This window comes from Idiotropiscis lumnitzeri, chromosome 5 (assembly GCF_059441095.1).
Source record: "Idiotropiscis lumnitzeri isolate Australia: NSW breed Sydney's pygmy pipehorse chromosome 5, RoL_Ilum_1.0, whole genome shotgun sequence".
NCBI classification, from domain to species: Eukaryota; Metazoa; Chordata; class Actinopteri; order Syngnathiformes; family Syngnathidae; genus Idiotropiscis; species Idiotropiscis lumnitzeri.
Window position 1 is genome coordinate 28,327,461 of NC_142395.1, and position 16,913 is coordinate 28,344,373.

Genomic DNA, 16,913 nt, shown 5'->3' on the forward strand with positions numbered 1-16,913 from the left:
TCCCCCGCCTTCTGGGCCAAGATTGGCCAGAAAGTCAGCCGTGGTTGCTGAACTTTGCGCTGCTCTTGATCAATAATAGCCATCTTTTTTTTTTGGGGTGTGTGTGTGTGAGTGGGTGTGAATGGAGTCAGGTTGTTCCAAGTTATTTCATGGATATGACAAGCGTCAAAGAATGGATAGGTAGAGAAATCATTCAAAGGCCAGGTTTAGATTAGATAAATCATTCTTAATGTGACCTATTACCTGTACATCTAATTGACTAACTAATGTAGTTGCACAAGTGTGCACACCCTCTTGTAATTCATGAGCAGGCACCCCCACCCCACCTTGCCAAATTGGGGCCCCGGGCAAAATTTAATTTGCGGGCTCCACAATGGCTGTTTTCCATGCACCAATTTTTTTATTTTATTTTTTGGGTCAACCAGGGCGTGCTCACGGATATTTGAATGACAAAGTGCGGAGGTCACTTGATACCGGGGGTGAACAGACATTTTTTATGCAATGGAAATAATTGACGTGTGTTGGGGTTTAGGGTGACATGAATTGCGTAAACGCATAAAATGGGAAACTCGCTCAATCAATAATGTCACAGTGCATCCCCGTTCGCAAAATGGGGCCACAGACGATTGGACGCCATGCAGAGAGCGTGATCTCCATTTTGGGAGGGGCAGCTCTGAAAGGGAATAAGAACACACAAGCAGTGATGGGAAAATGAAGCTTCAAATTTGCTTCATGAACCAGCTGTTGTATTTTTTTGAGTCCTCTAGATGGCACTGTTGGTTTAAATAAAGGGTTTAAAAAATTGGCAATTACAGCCCAATGCTGAAGAGAGACTGCCATCTAGAGGAGTCCAAAAATACTACAACTGGTTCATGAAGCAGATTTGAAGCTTCATTTACCCATCACTATGGAACGGCAAGATCCAATCCGCCGTGCTTGTTGTATACTGAAGACCTTTTAGTTTTCAGATCAAAAGATTAACATGAGACAAAAGTTCATCTTTCATTTCACGATGCATTTTACCTTCCTGAAGAAGAGATTGAACACAGAAACAACATATTGCAGTTTTAAATACTCAAGTAAAGCATAAATATTAGAAAAATCTACTTCAGTATTTTTTAAATCCCACCCTTGGATTAACCGGGAAAAAAATGACTATCTACATATTTTGCAAAGATGCTCTCCAAAATGAACTTTGTGTCCAAAAGTCGTGTTTTCTTTCAGTGTCAGACTGAAATGACACTTCCGTTTATGTATGCTGAGTACACACACGCACCAGCCGCAACTCCATAGGTTCCAAAGTATATTGCTTTTTTTTTCTTTTTTGGGGAGAAAATGGCCCAAAATATAGCCAAAATATTTTTTTATTGCTTCAATGCAATCCGCCAAATGAAAAACGTTTTGGTCTATTTTTAAATAGAAAAACCAGAATTATCGTTTTTTTTTTTTTTTTTTTTTTTAAGAGCCACACTGTAATAACTGAGGATCGCTTCTATTTTGTCAGCATTGCTGGTTCAGCAAATCAACTTTGCCCCACTAAGTAAGTGGCTGCTGATCGTCTAAATGCAGGCAAGCAGTTCAGGTCAGGCACTACTACATTTTTAGGTCGAAGGTCGAGGTATGCACGACATTCCAAACTCTTCAAGCTTGTCGACTAAAAACCTCAACCCGTTTATACTTTTTGCACTATATGCAAAAATGATACACATATGGTCGCGACGTAGGAAGGAAATTTATTGATCCCGAAGGACATTCTTTATTTTTTTTTTAAATCCAATATACACGTTTGTACGTTTATTTGGCTTATCCGTGATTACTCACTGCTCATTATTCCCAAAGCTGTTTATCCAGCTGTTTTTTCCCGCAGAGGCAGCTGGCAGGATTTAGTTGGCCTCACATGGCCTCCTGCTGACCTGTGCCAATGACTCAGCTTTGTTAGCGCTACCTAATGAGGACTTTCTTGCAAATCATGTGCTTGCTTCCTGCCAGATCCCCTGACTGGAAAATAGCAACCCGGGAAGCATCAAACACATCTGTCAAGTGTAATCAAATAAATGTGTGGCGACTGTGAGCATGATCTTGTCAGTGGTTGGATTCATTGCGAAAAGACGCGGGATGGCAAGACTGAACATTTTTTGAAACATCCTTATCATTAAAAAAATAAAAATACCACTAGAGTTGGTCTTTTATGCTGCTGTAGGTTTGAACATAATGGCGGTAAGAAGCCACTGGGGACCAGAGTTGTTTTTGCAAATGATGACGAAATATTTCGTTAACGCCCCTTTTTTCCCCATGACAATAGAGAGACGATGACGAGCTAAACGAGGTTGTTTGATGACGTTTCGTTGACGAGACGGGACGAAATTGTTAGCGTGTGGTTCGTCGGACGTCTAAAATGTATGACATCCCTCCCGATTGTACATGTAATCTGTCTTTAAAAAAATGCGATGCGAGTGCAACCTATCCTTCGTTTGGCCACGCCCACCACCGGTACAACACGCAGGGCGCATGCGCCGCTAACACTGTTGCACGCACGGACAGAAGACACGAACAGGTCTGCGGTCGTGAGTCTCTGCTCATGCATTCGCTAGTCTGCTAAAAAAAAAAAAACTCGCTTGGCTACTTTGTTCTGATAACAGCAAGCTGTTACAATTGTAACGTCCGAGTTTAGGGGCTTTCTAAGATTTCGTCAACAAAAATAGGAATTTAGGACCAACTTGCGAGGGCCGCCCGTTTATTCAATCGGCAACAGTTCAACACACTAACACACTTTTTTTGTCGCACCGCTCTGACGTCATCACAAAGCAGTCATATTAAACAGAGATGAGAGCACATGAACCACTCCTAAACCTACGCAAGTAAACAAGACCGATGTATTATAGAACGGGTCTACTACAAGTCTATGTTGTGAAAACGTTTTTTATTTTATTTAGCTTTAAGTGAAATAAAGCCGCACCAGTTGCTTATTTTGGAGCAATGAGCATTAATTCCAGTGTTACCCCTTTTATCTGTTTGTGATGCATAATCCTTAATAGTCCATCAGAAAGTCTTTGCTATTGGGTGGAAATCTTGTATGCCTTTTTTTTGTATTTTTTAACTAAAATGGACTAATACTGTTTTGATTTTTTTACGAAAACTTGACATAAAGGTTTTTTTCCGTTAACTCAAATCTTTTTGAGTTTTCGTCAACTTAAACTAGACTAAAACGATCGCGAATCGGAATGACTAAATGTGACGCAAACTAATAAGCCTTTTTGTCCAAATGACTTTTTTAATTGAGCCGTCTCCAGAAAATGAAGTTCAACATTTTTCCAAGATATCAAATTATTTCAGTGAACTTGAGCGATTACAGATTGTCAAACGTTCCCTCGTATACTCTGGAAATTGCATTTTTGTCTAATGACATTTTCCTGAATGCAATGAAGTTAAAGCTTTGATGACAATTAGCAGGCCACAGTTCCTGTTTGCCTCCACGGGGCGGCCTGTGTCGTGTTCCAGTGAGCGTCGCTCTTCCATATTGCAGTTTTACATAATTATTTGCCATCTGGATGACTGGGAAAAAGATAATTGTTGCCATTCCCAGAAATTCACAGATTTTCCGGGATCTTCCATTTGGTGCACCTGCACGTCAGATGCTAAGACAAGTAGTTCCTGTAAAAGTTTGAAATGCAATTGTGAGTTTATTTTCTGAATGGTAATCAGTCCAATGCGAGACATAAAAATCAGTTCTCCGAACCACTTTTCCTAATTTCTAAAATGTGTCACGGCCTCTTTTGCCACTTGTGGATTTTGCAAGCGGTTGCATTGTATGTTTAGTTTCACACTTTATGAGAAGATTCCCTGAACATTTGAAGCTACAAAATTCTGATGAGGTTCCTCTTGCCTGGTGAAGAAAATAACTTGGAGGAAGGATGCCTCATAATCAGAAAGTTGCGCAATGGTGGATGTGTTAAGTATATACTGAAAAAAAAAACTAATTGTGTTTCTAACTCAGCAAAGCCTGAAATTGTTTTACACAAACGCAGTTCGTGGAAACCAGAATGATCTTAACCTTATGCTTAAGGCAACATTTGCAATGCCGGGACTAGAATATCCTCAAATAACTGTCTATATCAAATTATCAACTAAAAAAAGTGCATGATAAATCATGATAAATATTTGAGAAACAAAAGGGAATGTGTACTTTTGCCGGTGCAGATCTTGTGCCCGTGTCAAGCCGCAGTCTAAACTTCTGTAAGTGTGATATAGTTACAAAACCCATCATAGCACTCGTTAAATAAAAAGTGAATAAAAGCGATCACTAACTTACATTTTTTAAGCAAATGATACTGAAACGAATGAGGTGAGTTTTATTACTTTGCAATTTGCTGCAGATTGCGCCAATCATTTGGGGCAGAAAATTGAAAATAAGATCGACTAAAACTAGTGCGGAGTTTTGGCACTAAGTGCTAGTGATGGGAAAATGAAGCTTCAAATTTGCTTCATGAACCAGCTGCTATATTTTTGAGTCCTCTAGATGGCACTGTTGCTTTAAATAAAGGGTTTAAAAAATGTCTAGTCAGCGTTCTTTCAGCCCAATGTTGAACAGTTGGCAAGGGTAACACAAGCGGCAGGTTTCTCCACAGCGTATGACATAACGATAGCTGAGATGTGAGCTCCGACATTGCAAGAGACGGCCCGGCTGCTATCCGCGCTCACGAAAGCAGGTGTTCCAAGGTTACCATGGCAACGACAAAGATGCCAGCAGATCAATACGATATCATGCTGATTTAATGCATTATATTTTTCTTTTAATTGTTATCAAAATAGTTGCTGTAGATGAACCCGCAGGCATGCCTCTTAATCTTAAATAAACTCAATTTTAAAAATCTTGACGAGCGTTCCACTCCCTGGCATAATGTCGAAATTGAACAATTTCATTGTCACGTAAGCAATGACATCATCAGCTTCTGATTTGTTTTGTTGTTGTTGTTTTATTATTTTTTTTTACAGGTTTGCCAGGATATGATTGGCTGCCAGTGGACCATGATCAAGCGCTGAGAGAACCCACGGGAACGTGCATAAAAGCCAGTTCTGTGGGAGCGGTCAGCACATCCTCAACTGAGCCGACACTTCTGTCATCGTTCTCCAATCCTCTACCGGCTTGTGGTGAGTTGCTAAAGATCACTTTATCATTGTGATGAAATTTTGTTTTTGCCGCAGTTTGACGAGGCAAGATACCGTTTTTTTTTCTAAAGCAGACTACAAAGTAATTTTGACTTTTCTCGGCCATCTCGTGTTTTATTCACAGGCAATCATGATCACACTCAAGTTGGGGACTCTTCTTTTTGCTTGTGTGCTGATCTTTTGTCAGATGTACACCACTCCGGCAGCTCCATCCAGGTAAGACGTAAAAAGAAAAAAGTGACCGCATATATTCTGAGCAAACACAAACTATCTTACATTTCAGAAGTCGTGACGACCCCAATGCAGATGGTGTCACTCTATCCAATGATGATATTCAGAAGTTACTCAGAGCCATTAAAGAGTTCATGCAGCTCGCTTCCGATGAGCAAGAGCGCCAATCAGCTGATGGAAGCAGGTAACGGCGAAAAGGTCCCGCCAGCTAATCAGGAACATTGTTGTTTAATAATGTAAACTAACGACGGTGTTATTATAACACAGTCAAATGATTTAATTGTAATTCATTATTTACATTATTGTAATAATTAATGTGAATAAAAAATATTAAGTTTATCCATCATAGTTAATCGGATCGTTTATCTGAATTGAAATCCAGTACATCCATTGAGTATGATTGTGAACGTGATCATGCATGACATCATCATTTCCATTTGTCTGTAAGCGTCGATGCATGTCATGCTAAGACAGTGATGGGAAAATGAAGCTTCCAATTTGCTTCATGAACAAGCTGCTGTATTTTGGAGTCCTCTAGATGGCACTGTTGGATGGCAATTCAGTGTGCATTCAGCCCAATGTTGAACAGAGAGTGCCATCTAGAGGAGTCCAAAAATACTACAACTGCTTCATGAAGCAGTTTTGAAGCTTTATTTGCCCATCCCTACCTGCGACGTTCCATTGTCACTGTGAGCTGTCTCTGCATGTGTGTGTCTCTACCAGCCCAGATAGGTCCATGTCAAAGCGCTGCACCGGCCTAAGCACGTGCGTGTTGGGCAAACTGTCGCAGGATATTCACAAACTCCAAACCTATCCCCGCACCGATGTGGGAGCAGGGACACCCGGAAAGAAGAGAAGTCTTGCTGAGCAATATGAATACAATTGAAATGTTCCCATTGGGCCTTTCTTTGCTTGGTCAGCGTGCTTGTTCATCCGTCTCTGTGTGCACTTGACTATCTTCAGAGGAATGTTCTACGTTTCGTTTGCCGTTTCATTGTCGAGAGCTTGAGTCCTGCACTGCAAAGTCTGATGAGACGATAAGCATCGTTATTAGTTTGGTTGTTCAGTGTCTCACTGAGTTTGTCTTCAGCGGTTGATAAATGTATTACATGATTATAACAATAAAATGGAACAACCGTTTTAGCATTTTAAAGTTGATATCTATATATATATATTTTTTTTTAATTTCACTTTCAGTTTAGATCGTGGCACCTTAAGATATGAGATAATAAAACTTGTTTTTAATAAGAAGATAAAAAAATATGCCTGTGAGTGTTGTCACATCATCTGTTTACATGTGTTGCTACACCATTTGTGTGCCAATATCCATTACTTAAGGCACAGGTGTCAAACCCGAGGGCCGGGGGCAGACCCGACCCGCAACGGCATTTTAAGTGGTCCGCAAGACATTACAAGACCCCCCAAAAGCAAATGACCAGCTTTTCCCTCCATCTATCATGTGATCCGCTTACCCTCACGAGGGTCCCAGCTGACTTCGGGCGGTAGGCGGGAACTGGTTGCCAGCCAATGGCAGGGCACACAAAGTCGAATAACAATCCACGCTCACAATCACACGCAATCAACCCATCATGCATGTTTGAGGAATTGGGACGGAACCCCGAGAACCTGCAGAAAACCTGCACACACACGGGGAGTCACAACCTCTGCACTAAGTGTGTGTGTGAACGAGGCAATCATAATATTTTCCAAATGAGCTTGACAACCTTTGCTTAAAGAGTTCTAAAAGTGCAAAATGATCGATGCTAATGCTAACCGTTTGCATCGCAAAGATGTTTTCCATTATATATGAGCATTAAGCGTTGATTGTTGTAAATACACCGTATGCAATTTTCTGTTTAGTTTGACAGTGGCCAGCGAGAGGCATTAAACAGCTGGTAAACCTGTTTTTGATGAACTGTTCACTCTTCTCTCAACTGCTTGTTTGAACTCACAAGTAAAAAAATGGAATTGATTTACTCACTTTCATTGAATGAAAAAGGGAAGCGTAACGATTTGTTTGAATCCAAATAAAAAACGAAAACTAAAAGCTAAAACTGTATTGTGAATGATGATGAAGACGTTTCTAATCTTGCGTGTTGGCAAATGTCTCCCAAGCAACACGACCGCACAGAAGAGGGCGTGCAACACGGCCACCTGCGTCACTCACCGCTTGGCCGACTTTCTGAGTCGTTCCGGGGGGCTCGGCCACCGCAACTTTGTGCCCACCGGCGTGGGGGCGCAGGCCTTCGGCAAACGGAGGCGTCGCAGCCCTGAGTGAGCGCGCGGGTGTCCACATGGTACGGCGGAGTCGGCCACCGTTTCCTCTCACACATGCCTGAAATCTGCCATGTTGTCAAATACGCTCAAGAATCATGGAAACGAAAATATAATCGTTTTTTTTATTCTCTTTGCTTTTCTAGGATTGAAGCGCTGCATCATCATGCCTCGTCATCACATCATATGGACTGATGTTTTGTGTTCTCGGTAGTGATGGGAAAAGGAAGCTTCGAATTTGCTTCATGAACCAGCTGTTGTATTTTTCAGTCCTCTAGATGGCACTGTTGCTTTGAATAAAGCCCAATGAGCGCCATCTAGAGGAGTCCAAAAATACTACAAGTGGTTCATGAAGCAGATTTGAAGCTTCGTTTAGCCATCACTAGTTCTCAGACCATCGCTGCTGCTCATTGTTCGCCTGAAGTCAAACACATCCCGGCAAACGTGATCGGAATGAGCATGAAAAGACGGCAGATGGACCGTTTGGCCTGAAGCTCAACTGTCCTCCCGACCGATCGTGTGTTCTACTTCAAGTTGATCATGAAACTTTCAACTACGCTGTGGCTGTCTGGTGCCTTCAAATAAATCGATGGCATCCTATTTAATCATAGAGCACACTGAAATTGCCGCCTTTATGACTGACTCTGTAATATAATCTGTGTCATAAATGTGAGCTGAGATTTTAGCTACAGGAGGATTTTAAGGCTTATTGTTTTTTGTGCAGAGAAGCATGAAATGACAAGGGACCATGTGGTCAAAAGTATTGCTGCATGTCCCATTCCATTTTCTTTTGTTGGAGAATGAATTGGCACAACAATTAAGAAGTTTCAGTGTGATGCTGCAAAAAAATAAATAAATCAATAAAATTATACCATCAAATGTTTTATGTGCTACGTTTTGCAAACTGCTCATCTGTCATATTGTTTGAATTTTCCCATTTTGCATTAAAATGCTTGAAATGAGCACAATCATTCATAGACACAAGTGATTATTAGAACGTGTCAAGCACTTTTATACTGTAAAAAATGGGGAGTAAAATTTACTAGAAAAAAAATGTAGTCATTTTTTTTTCACTCAGACGTTCTAAGTAAATTTTACAAGAAGAGTTTTTGGAGTAAATTTCAAGAGTTTAATGAATTAAAAAAAAAGCCACTCAAGGCAAGTTAGCTTTGACTTTTTCACATAGCTCATTTCAAACACAAGGTTGTGATCGAGGATCGAGACAGCAGCTGCTGCATACCTGAGTTACGGTTTTGCAACATCGGGTAAATTGCTGCTATCTCCAAAAGGATGCCAAAAACGTCGCTTTGTAGAATTCCGAGTTTTGCACCTGATACCAATTATATACTAACGAACCGTAGTGGCGTCATGCTCAGGTGTAGAGTGGCCGTCTCCCAACGTTGAACTTATGGGTTCGATTGTCCTTCTGGTTTAAAATGTGAGTAAAAAAACTTTATTAGGTTCAACCTTGGAGTGACTTTTTAAATTTCATGAATTTGTAAAATGTAGTCAAAAACTCTTCTTGTAAAAATGGACTTAGAATTTCTGAGTGAAAAAACTTTACTAGGATTTTTCAAGTAAATGTCACTCCCCATTTTTTACAGTGTACAATGATGTTCCGCATGCTCAAATAGATCAAGGTTGACAACTCATACTCTCTCGTTGGATCTTACAAGCCAACAAGATTTGTGTTTTTCTTCATTTAGATTTGAACAGCTTTACTTTTGTGTATTCCCTGTGTCCCATTTTTTTTTTTTTTTTGTGTCTGTCTCATGAGGTTTTTGCGTTGACTTGTTCAGCCGGGCCTCAGCCATTTGTGTCTTGTCCAGGTGTTCCTCGTTGTCAAATCAGTTTGCGTGTATTTAGTACCCGGTTCTTTTCAGTCATTGTTGTTTCATTCTTTCGGTTTGCTGTCAACTGTCGCATTCCCAAGTTAAGTCATGTTGTGTTTGATATTTGTGTTTTTTTGTCGCTTTTATAATTTTTTTTTTTTTAGACTTATTGGATTTTATATTTTTGGATTGCATGAGGCTGAATTAGTAGATGACTGGTTAGCACGATGGCCTCACAGTTCAGAGGTCGTGGGTTAAATTCCAGCTCCGTCCTTCCTGTGTGGAGTTCACATGTCTTCCCCCTACCTGCGTGGGTTTTCTCCGGGTACTCCAGTTATCTACCACATTCCAAAAAATGATTGGACATTCAAAATTATTCCTAGGTGTGAGTGTGAATAGTCGTTTGTCTTTATGTGCCCTGTGATTGGCCGACAAGCAATAAAGTGCAAACTGAAGACGGCCGGGATAGGCACCAGCACGCCTGCGAACCCTCGAGAGGAGAAATGAAAAGACTTCTAATTTAAAAACTTCTCCCACCATTGGTGTGACCTGCAACTAGTGATGGGTAAACGAGGCTTCAAATCTGCTTCATGAACTAAAACAGCCATGAGAAGTAAAAAATAACCGAGATAATGCGGTAGCACAAGTATGTTGTTGGCATCGGTCTCAGCAGACAATAAAGTTTGCATCTGGGTCAATCCGTGGTTGTGTTGGAGCGCTTGCGGCGGTTGAAGCGTCCGATGCAGTGAGCCACAAGTTCGCTGGCGCTGGCTGCAGGTAAACTCAGCGGAGGTGGCGTGCTGGAGCCACGCGCCTGCTTCGCCAATGTACAGCACAGCTTTGGTACATTTCTCAGATCAGAATTAAAAGTTGCAGAACTTTCTCAAAATAATTCGTAAAAAAATCGTGGTTGGCCTGCAAAAGCCAAATTGTGTTTCAAAACATTTCTTAAAAGTAAAAAATGATCTCACCCAGAATGAAAAGTGTTCTTTCTTTTTTAAAATTTTTTTTTTTTTATTGTGCATAGACAAGACCGTCAAATTGCCTAGTCATGCTGTCTGTAATAACAGCGTACTACGGCGAGATGTTCTGATGTCCGTTATTGTAAATTGTAGGTTAGAGTTTTTGTGCATGAGGAAGATTGATGGCAAGAGACTGGTCATTTCGCTTTTACTTTTTTTTACTTTTTGTCCTACAGTTTGTCGACGGTCCACCTCATTGCAATGCAGGAAGGAAAAAGACAGGCAGCGCAACAAAGCACAAAGATAAAAAAAAAAAAAAGAAGGCAAAGTCAAAATATGAACAAGGAAAATCCTCTTTGGGGAAATTCTACATTAATTACAGTGCAGGCTTTACAAATTCAGAAAAAAAGCCCCTGAGAAAATCTGTAAAGGTGATTAAGCGACTCATTTTTCAGCATTTTGAGCTGGTTTGCGGTCCCGTATCGCACTTGTCCAGCTTCACCCCGTCACTGATCAGAGCTCCACATTCACAAACAAGACCAGAACAATCCTTAGTAAGATGGCAATTTTTAAAACAGTTACTTGAGGATCGTGAATCCAATATGTAGCGATGAAAAATGAAGCTTCAAATGTGCTTCATGAACCAGTTGTAGTATTTTTTAGACTCCTCTAGATGACACTCTCTGTTCAGCATTGGGCTGAAAGAAAAAAGAATTGCCATTTTTTTAAACCCTTTATTTAAACCAACAGTGCCATCTAGAGGACTCAAAAATACAACAGCTGATTCACGAAGCAAATTTGAAGCATCATTTTCGCATCACAATCAATATGTTCCCAAACTGCTTATGTGATGCAAACAATCTCCAAGTGCAGCACCAATGATCTATAACTGGCGTATGTATTTTTTTAAAGAAAAATTCCGCTTTATCATACTATCGCTTTTGGGACACCTGATTTGAAAACTTGAAATTTGACGCATAAGGTCTTTTCAGGAACATATAACGCTGCATCTGATTTCTGCTAAAAAAAAAAATTGTGCTGTATTCTCCTACTGAAAGGCTCTGGGGTATTACCGCTTTATCTCTCGAGTTTCTGTGTGGCAGACCTTGGTTTCCATGGTTGCATCTTGGGCTTGCTTAATTGACACGCTTGTTCCCCCTTCAGGGATCGGACATTGTCAAAACAATGGCTCGTTCCATCTCGCCATCTCGTCATTACATGTGAGTTCTTTACTTGTCATTTTTATTGTTGTGAACTATGACAAGAACTTGCTTCTTCCTAAGTGAGATCTTCTGCTTCAGCTTTTGCTTCTCTTGCCCGGAAGTTGTAAATCAGGAGAGTAAAGTGGAAGTATTGCGTAGTGTCGGAGCATTTTTTCGAGTATGTGTACAGTATTGAATGATTTGAAAAAAATAATCCAATCCAGCCTGCCTTCATTTTTGCAATTGCAATTTAAGTGTGATTATTTCTTTCAAGGTCCTCTTCTCATATACGCATTCAACAAATACAGGCAAGAAATGAATCTTTATCAGTACAATAAACTATCCAAATTATTATACTCAAATGTTTCGGTTTTAAGGTTAAGCTTTCGCTAAAAGAAAAAAATTAATAAATATGAAAGACAGTTAATTATTTAATTAGTTTTGAACTTGCTTCAGCATTTGACCTGCAGTCCGCGTTCGCTATGACAAATTCACAAGTCTGCCAAAAACAACAAAAAAAAGAAGTCATAAATCAAAATACAACAATAATGCAAACAAATCTGCGGTTTTATCATTTCAACTTTTTTATATTTCGCGAATCATAAACAGATTAATTAAATAGTTAATTGTAAGCACTTAATTTATCTTTATACTCGATAAATAAATCTGATATGCCTATTTCTGAAAAAATAAATTAAAAATTAAGGCTGCGACCAACGGAAATGAATCCCTTTTCCCCCTGAGTTGGAGCCTTTTCAAAAATTAAAAAAAAAAATACTTCAAACTACAATGTGATGTTGATTAGAATTTGATTATTTGTCCAGCCCTAAAAAAATTATTAACGTAAAATCCCTGCAATGATACGAAAGTACATCTCTCTGTCTCGGGAAGCCCATTTTTTTCTCCCCTGCTCACATTTGTGGTCTTCAACATAATTTTTTTACAATGATATTGCACAAGCAAATGATATCTTAACAAGAACGATGGTAATCTGTTTATTATTTTTTATTATGCTTAATTAAAAAGGCTGCCGGGGCTGATGGTTGTTTTGAATATGCCTCTCGGCTCACCCCTGACTATTGCCTGATGGTCTACATCGCAGATGATTGGAGAGAGAAGAAGGCTTCTCCTGGATGTGAGTAACCAAGTGTAACACCAAAGCGCTAATTAAGCCGGCGAGAGATATCGTTTGCGATAGGTCAAGGGTCATCACTGCTGTTCCAGACGTCGGCTCTCTGGACTATCTGGGGACGAGTGACTGTCACTTTAGCCACCATCACCATCTGTTTGACAAAGTGGGAGTTAATTAAGTTATTCCCTCTTTAATTGTTTAGTCCAGTATGAGTTTTTTTGTTTTTGTTTTTTTCAAGACATTGCAAAGCTGTGTATGCTGCAATTGGCTGGCTGGTGTAGTGAGTCCAATCTCGGCTGTTATAGGCTCCAGCTCACCCGTGACCTTTAGTAAGGTCAAATGTCATAAAAAAAATGGATAGGTAGATGTTTAATGTTTGTATATGTGGACATTTTGCAATACGCCACTGAAAACGTTGCGTTTACAATAAAAAAAAGGGACTACACATAAAGGCTTGAATAAAAAATAAATAAACAAAATAAATCGAAGTGCAATCAGTATTCTCATAAATAGTGACCCAAAAATAAAATCAATTTTAAAAAAAAGTCAGGCAGTAAAACAAAACACGAGGATTCTGCTCTGCCCTCTACTGCCATCGTGTGGCTGAACATCTTTGACACCTGTTTGAAGTGTGCATGAAATGAAAAAAGATTGTTACGCTGCAAGATCAATGTGTGGGTATGAGAAACTTCTGTGTTGTTGATGTGACTGAAGTGCCCAATTCATAATTGATGACCAATCAGGATTATTGGATTATTTATCCAATTTAATTTAACTGGTCTGAAAATGATTTATTTTTCAATTTTATGTTACAGACAGTGGCAGAAGTTATTTAATTAACCTTTGTATTTACTTTTTTTCAACTGCCCGTAGATGCTTTTCTAAAATAAAACATTGGAGAAAAACTGCTTTATGGTCAGCGAACTGCGCTGTTGTGTGAGCAATCAGCCACGTGAGGGCGCTATTTATCAACTGTAAGCGGTTGCACTGGCTTCTTTTGCATTCCACCGTTCACGTCCAGACTGGTGTGCTGTAAATATTTGCTTTTTTACGGTGATGATCAACTTTGCGCAAGACACAACAGCAATACATGTTTTTTTTTTTGTTTTTTTTGGGTTAGCATTTTCAACGGCTGGATTTTGTATTCATCATTTTCAAGACCATAGACTATCTAATCAAATTCCAAAGCTTTCATTTTGGTTCCTCCGTGCAAATTGTCTCATCTTATTTTTATTCCAAAAGTGATGTCGTTTCAACTTGCCCAAGGCTTTATATTGCAAGCATAAAGAAGAATTTATTTTATTTTCCCATCGATCAGGGGTGTCAAAAACTCCAGTCCTCGAGGGCCTGAGTCCGGCATGTTTTCCATCTCTCCCGGCTGCAACACACCTGTTTCAATTGAGCGGGATACTTATCAGGGTTCTTCTTCAGAGCTTGCTGTTGAGCAGATCATTTGAATCAGGTGAGTTGCAGCGATTGAAGAGCTTGAAAGCATGCAGGAAAGCGGCCCTCCAGGACTGGATCTTGACACCGCTGCCATTGATGTATGTACATGAAAGTCCATTCTTCTCGCAACCTAAATATAATATAACATATTTATTTTGTTTTCCATTACTTTTAAATATAATATTCTAAAATAACTGCTTAATTATGTTATACAGACCAAAGGTCCAAGCGCAAATAAACTATTCAACTTTACAATTAATGTGATTAATAATAAAAAAGGCAATTTCTACGTCAAATTTATCCACTTTCGCTGGTCAATAAATAAGGAGAAATAACCCAAAATATGCAAGGTCGCTTGCCTTCCTGAAGATGGCAGCAAAGAGCCACAAATCCTTTCCGTGGAGTCACGCATCAAATATGCATCACAGTGGGTATTCTGCAGAAATCTTTTCACTCGGCAGCGTTCCTTTTTGTTTTAAAATATATCAACACTAAACACAATAGTACCTTTCTATTTACATATAACAGTGCCGTTACTAATACTTCTATGTTGTAAATCATGGAAAAAAAGTCAATGAAATTATGCGCATAATATATGCATATTGTTTGCCTGTTCAAATATTTGTTTCAAATTGTACGAGTTTTTAAAATTTCTTTTTCAGCAACATTTAGAGATCTCTGGACAGAGACGGTCTGCAGATTATAGTTTACACGGTAGATTGATTTTTGATTGAATTTTGTTTTTCAAAATTACACAATTGCTCTAACTACTTTATTGATGTAATTCATACAGTAAAATTAATTATAAAAAATTCCCAAATGGATGAATTATTTGCAAGAAAGTGTAATCAGTTGTTGTCATGTACATTTCTGTTTCCCTCACGTCTATCGGAAGCCTGCTGCACCGTCACCCCGAATCATTCGAAACCTTCCTTCGGTCACATTTTAAAACATCAGCCATCACTGAGGCTCATTTGTAGTGCGCGCGAGATATTTGTAAAGACAACAAAAACAGACTTAAAGTGTGTTGTTCATGTCAAACATTTTTGCTCTTGTGCGCACTCACGCACACACATTTTCCACTGAAGGCCCGTTTTGTACGAGTCCAAATGCCCTGTGAGGACGCTGAAATGTAAAGAAGGCGCTGTGTTCACATATGCAAGCGGCTGCAGAGCATCTGTTTAAATGTAAATGACGCAGGGCTTTTTGATAAAGATCTGACATTCTGGTAAAAGAGATGCGCAATGTGCAGGCCTAATTGTCATGAGAGGGCAGCCTTCCGGGGCCTCGCTCGCTAATGAAGAAGCCTCTATTCATCTCCAAATACTGGATGTATACTGCATATACTGTACATAGTCGGACACCTACATCAGCGCGCATACTAATGTACTGACCACATGTTCAAGCGTGAATGGAATTGAGCAGGCATTAACTGGAGCGACCATATCGCTTTTGTCCTAAAATTAGTCCACGTGTGAATGATTCGTGTTGAAGACATGTTAATTTTGAATGATTTGTTTTATTACGTCGCATGAAGACAGAAAAACTCACACATGGAGTATTGTCTGTAGCACAAATGCGTTTTCAAATGAAATTATTTGGTGCAAATCTTTTGCGACCATTTCAAGGTCAAGAGTCAAGTTGGTCGAACAAAGTAATGTATTCCGGAAAATTATTTCTGTGTAATATTAGACATGGACGTATTTGTTCGGGACACAAAATTGTCTGGTGAAAATTGTCGTTTCGGAGAATTTTATAAACCAATTCACAACATTACCAGAATTAAACTACTGTGCAATTTTTTACGTCAAATGGTAAAAATGAACACAGACAACATTGCTGATATTTCTGATGAATATACTTGAATTAACATGCTAACATTAATATACTTTAACATGAAAGGCTCATCCTGTGTTATTGTTCTGATTCAGTTCATTTTTTTTTGTCTGTCAATATTGTGTAGCTGAAGTACAATTTTCTTCCTAAACATTAAATGTATCTGCTTATTTGCTGTTCATAGGTTACTGTCTGCAGTAAGGCAATTCAGGTTTGTAAATGATTGTAATTACAAACAAGTGACTGTAGATGGCAGCGTTGCATTTCTTTGGATTTGAGGTTGGCACAAATTTTGCGTAGAAGATAAAGATTGGGCGGTAAATCTTGACTTACCACGTTGATGATGAGGGCGAGAAATGCCAACACGTCGGAAGTTGGACACACTCAGAGTATGTAGATTTATGATGCATAAACTGTTTTTAAAGAAAGATTTAATTGAAATGTCCACATGCAGTTAAGTTCCAAATGATACAGAACAGAAATAAACAAAGCACCTTGCACTTGTCGCTCGCTGGAGAAACCTGACAGTCCTCTACCAAAACGATATGATGGCCTGGCCTTCTCCAGCCACCTTTGGCCTCATATCACAGGGCTAACGCGGCACAAGCAGCTCATATTGTCTCCCAGCCACACTTTTAACTTCAAAGTCCCTCTCACCCTTGTGTCTCGGGAGGAACGGCGGCACCGCAGCAGGCAGTCTTCGCTTGCGTGGCCGTGGTTAACTATGACCGCAGGCTGGGGCACCTCCCCGCGCTTCATACCAGAGCAGAGGGGAGGTGTGTGGTGGGGCGGGGGCGAGGGGGGGGCAGTCGGCTGTCCTGTTGCTCCACAG

General features: G+C 39.7%; 1 protein-coding gene across 3 annotated transcripts; it reads left to right on the forward strand.

Moving 5' to 3' along the window:
* The first annotated feature begins 5,047 nt into the window (after positions 1 to 5,047).
* On the forward strand, positions 5,048 to 8,530 carry calca (calcitonin/calcitonin-related polypeptide, alpha). 3 transcript variants are annotated; one of them, XM_088296531.1, is made up of 5 exons: positions 5,048 to 5,148; positions 5,291 to 5,382; positions 5,450 to 5,581; positions 7,513 to 7,694; positions 7,818 to 8,530. In XM_088296531.1, exons 2-4 carry the CDS (start codon positions 5,297 to 5,299, stop codon positions 7,673 to 7,675), a joined length of 381 nt encoding a protein of 126 aa, XP_088152657.1. In that variant the 5' UTR covers positions 5,048 to 5,148; positions 5,291 to 5,296; the 3' UTR covers positions 7,676 to 7,694; positions 7,818 to 8,530. The 3 variants fall into 3 exon arrangements, with proteins under 3 accessions (XP_088152657.1, XP_088152659.1, XP_088152658.1); XM_088296533.1 differs by having other exon boundaries at positions 5,453 to 5,581; XM_088296532.1 differs by lacking the exons at positions 7,513 to 7,694; positions 7,818 to 8,530 and adding an exon at positions 6,121 to 6,838.
* Positions 8,531 to 16,913: the final 8,383 nt, after the last annotated feature.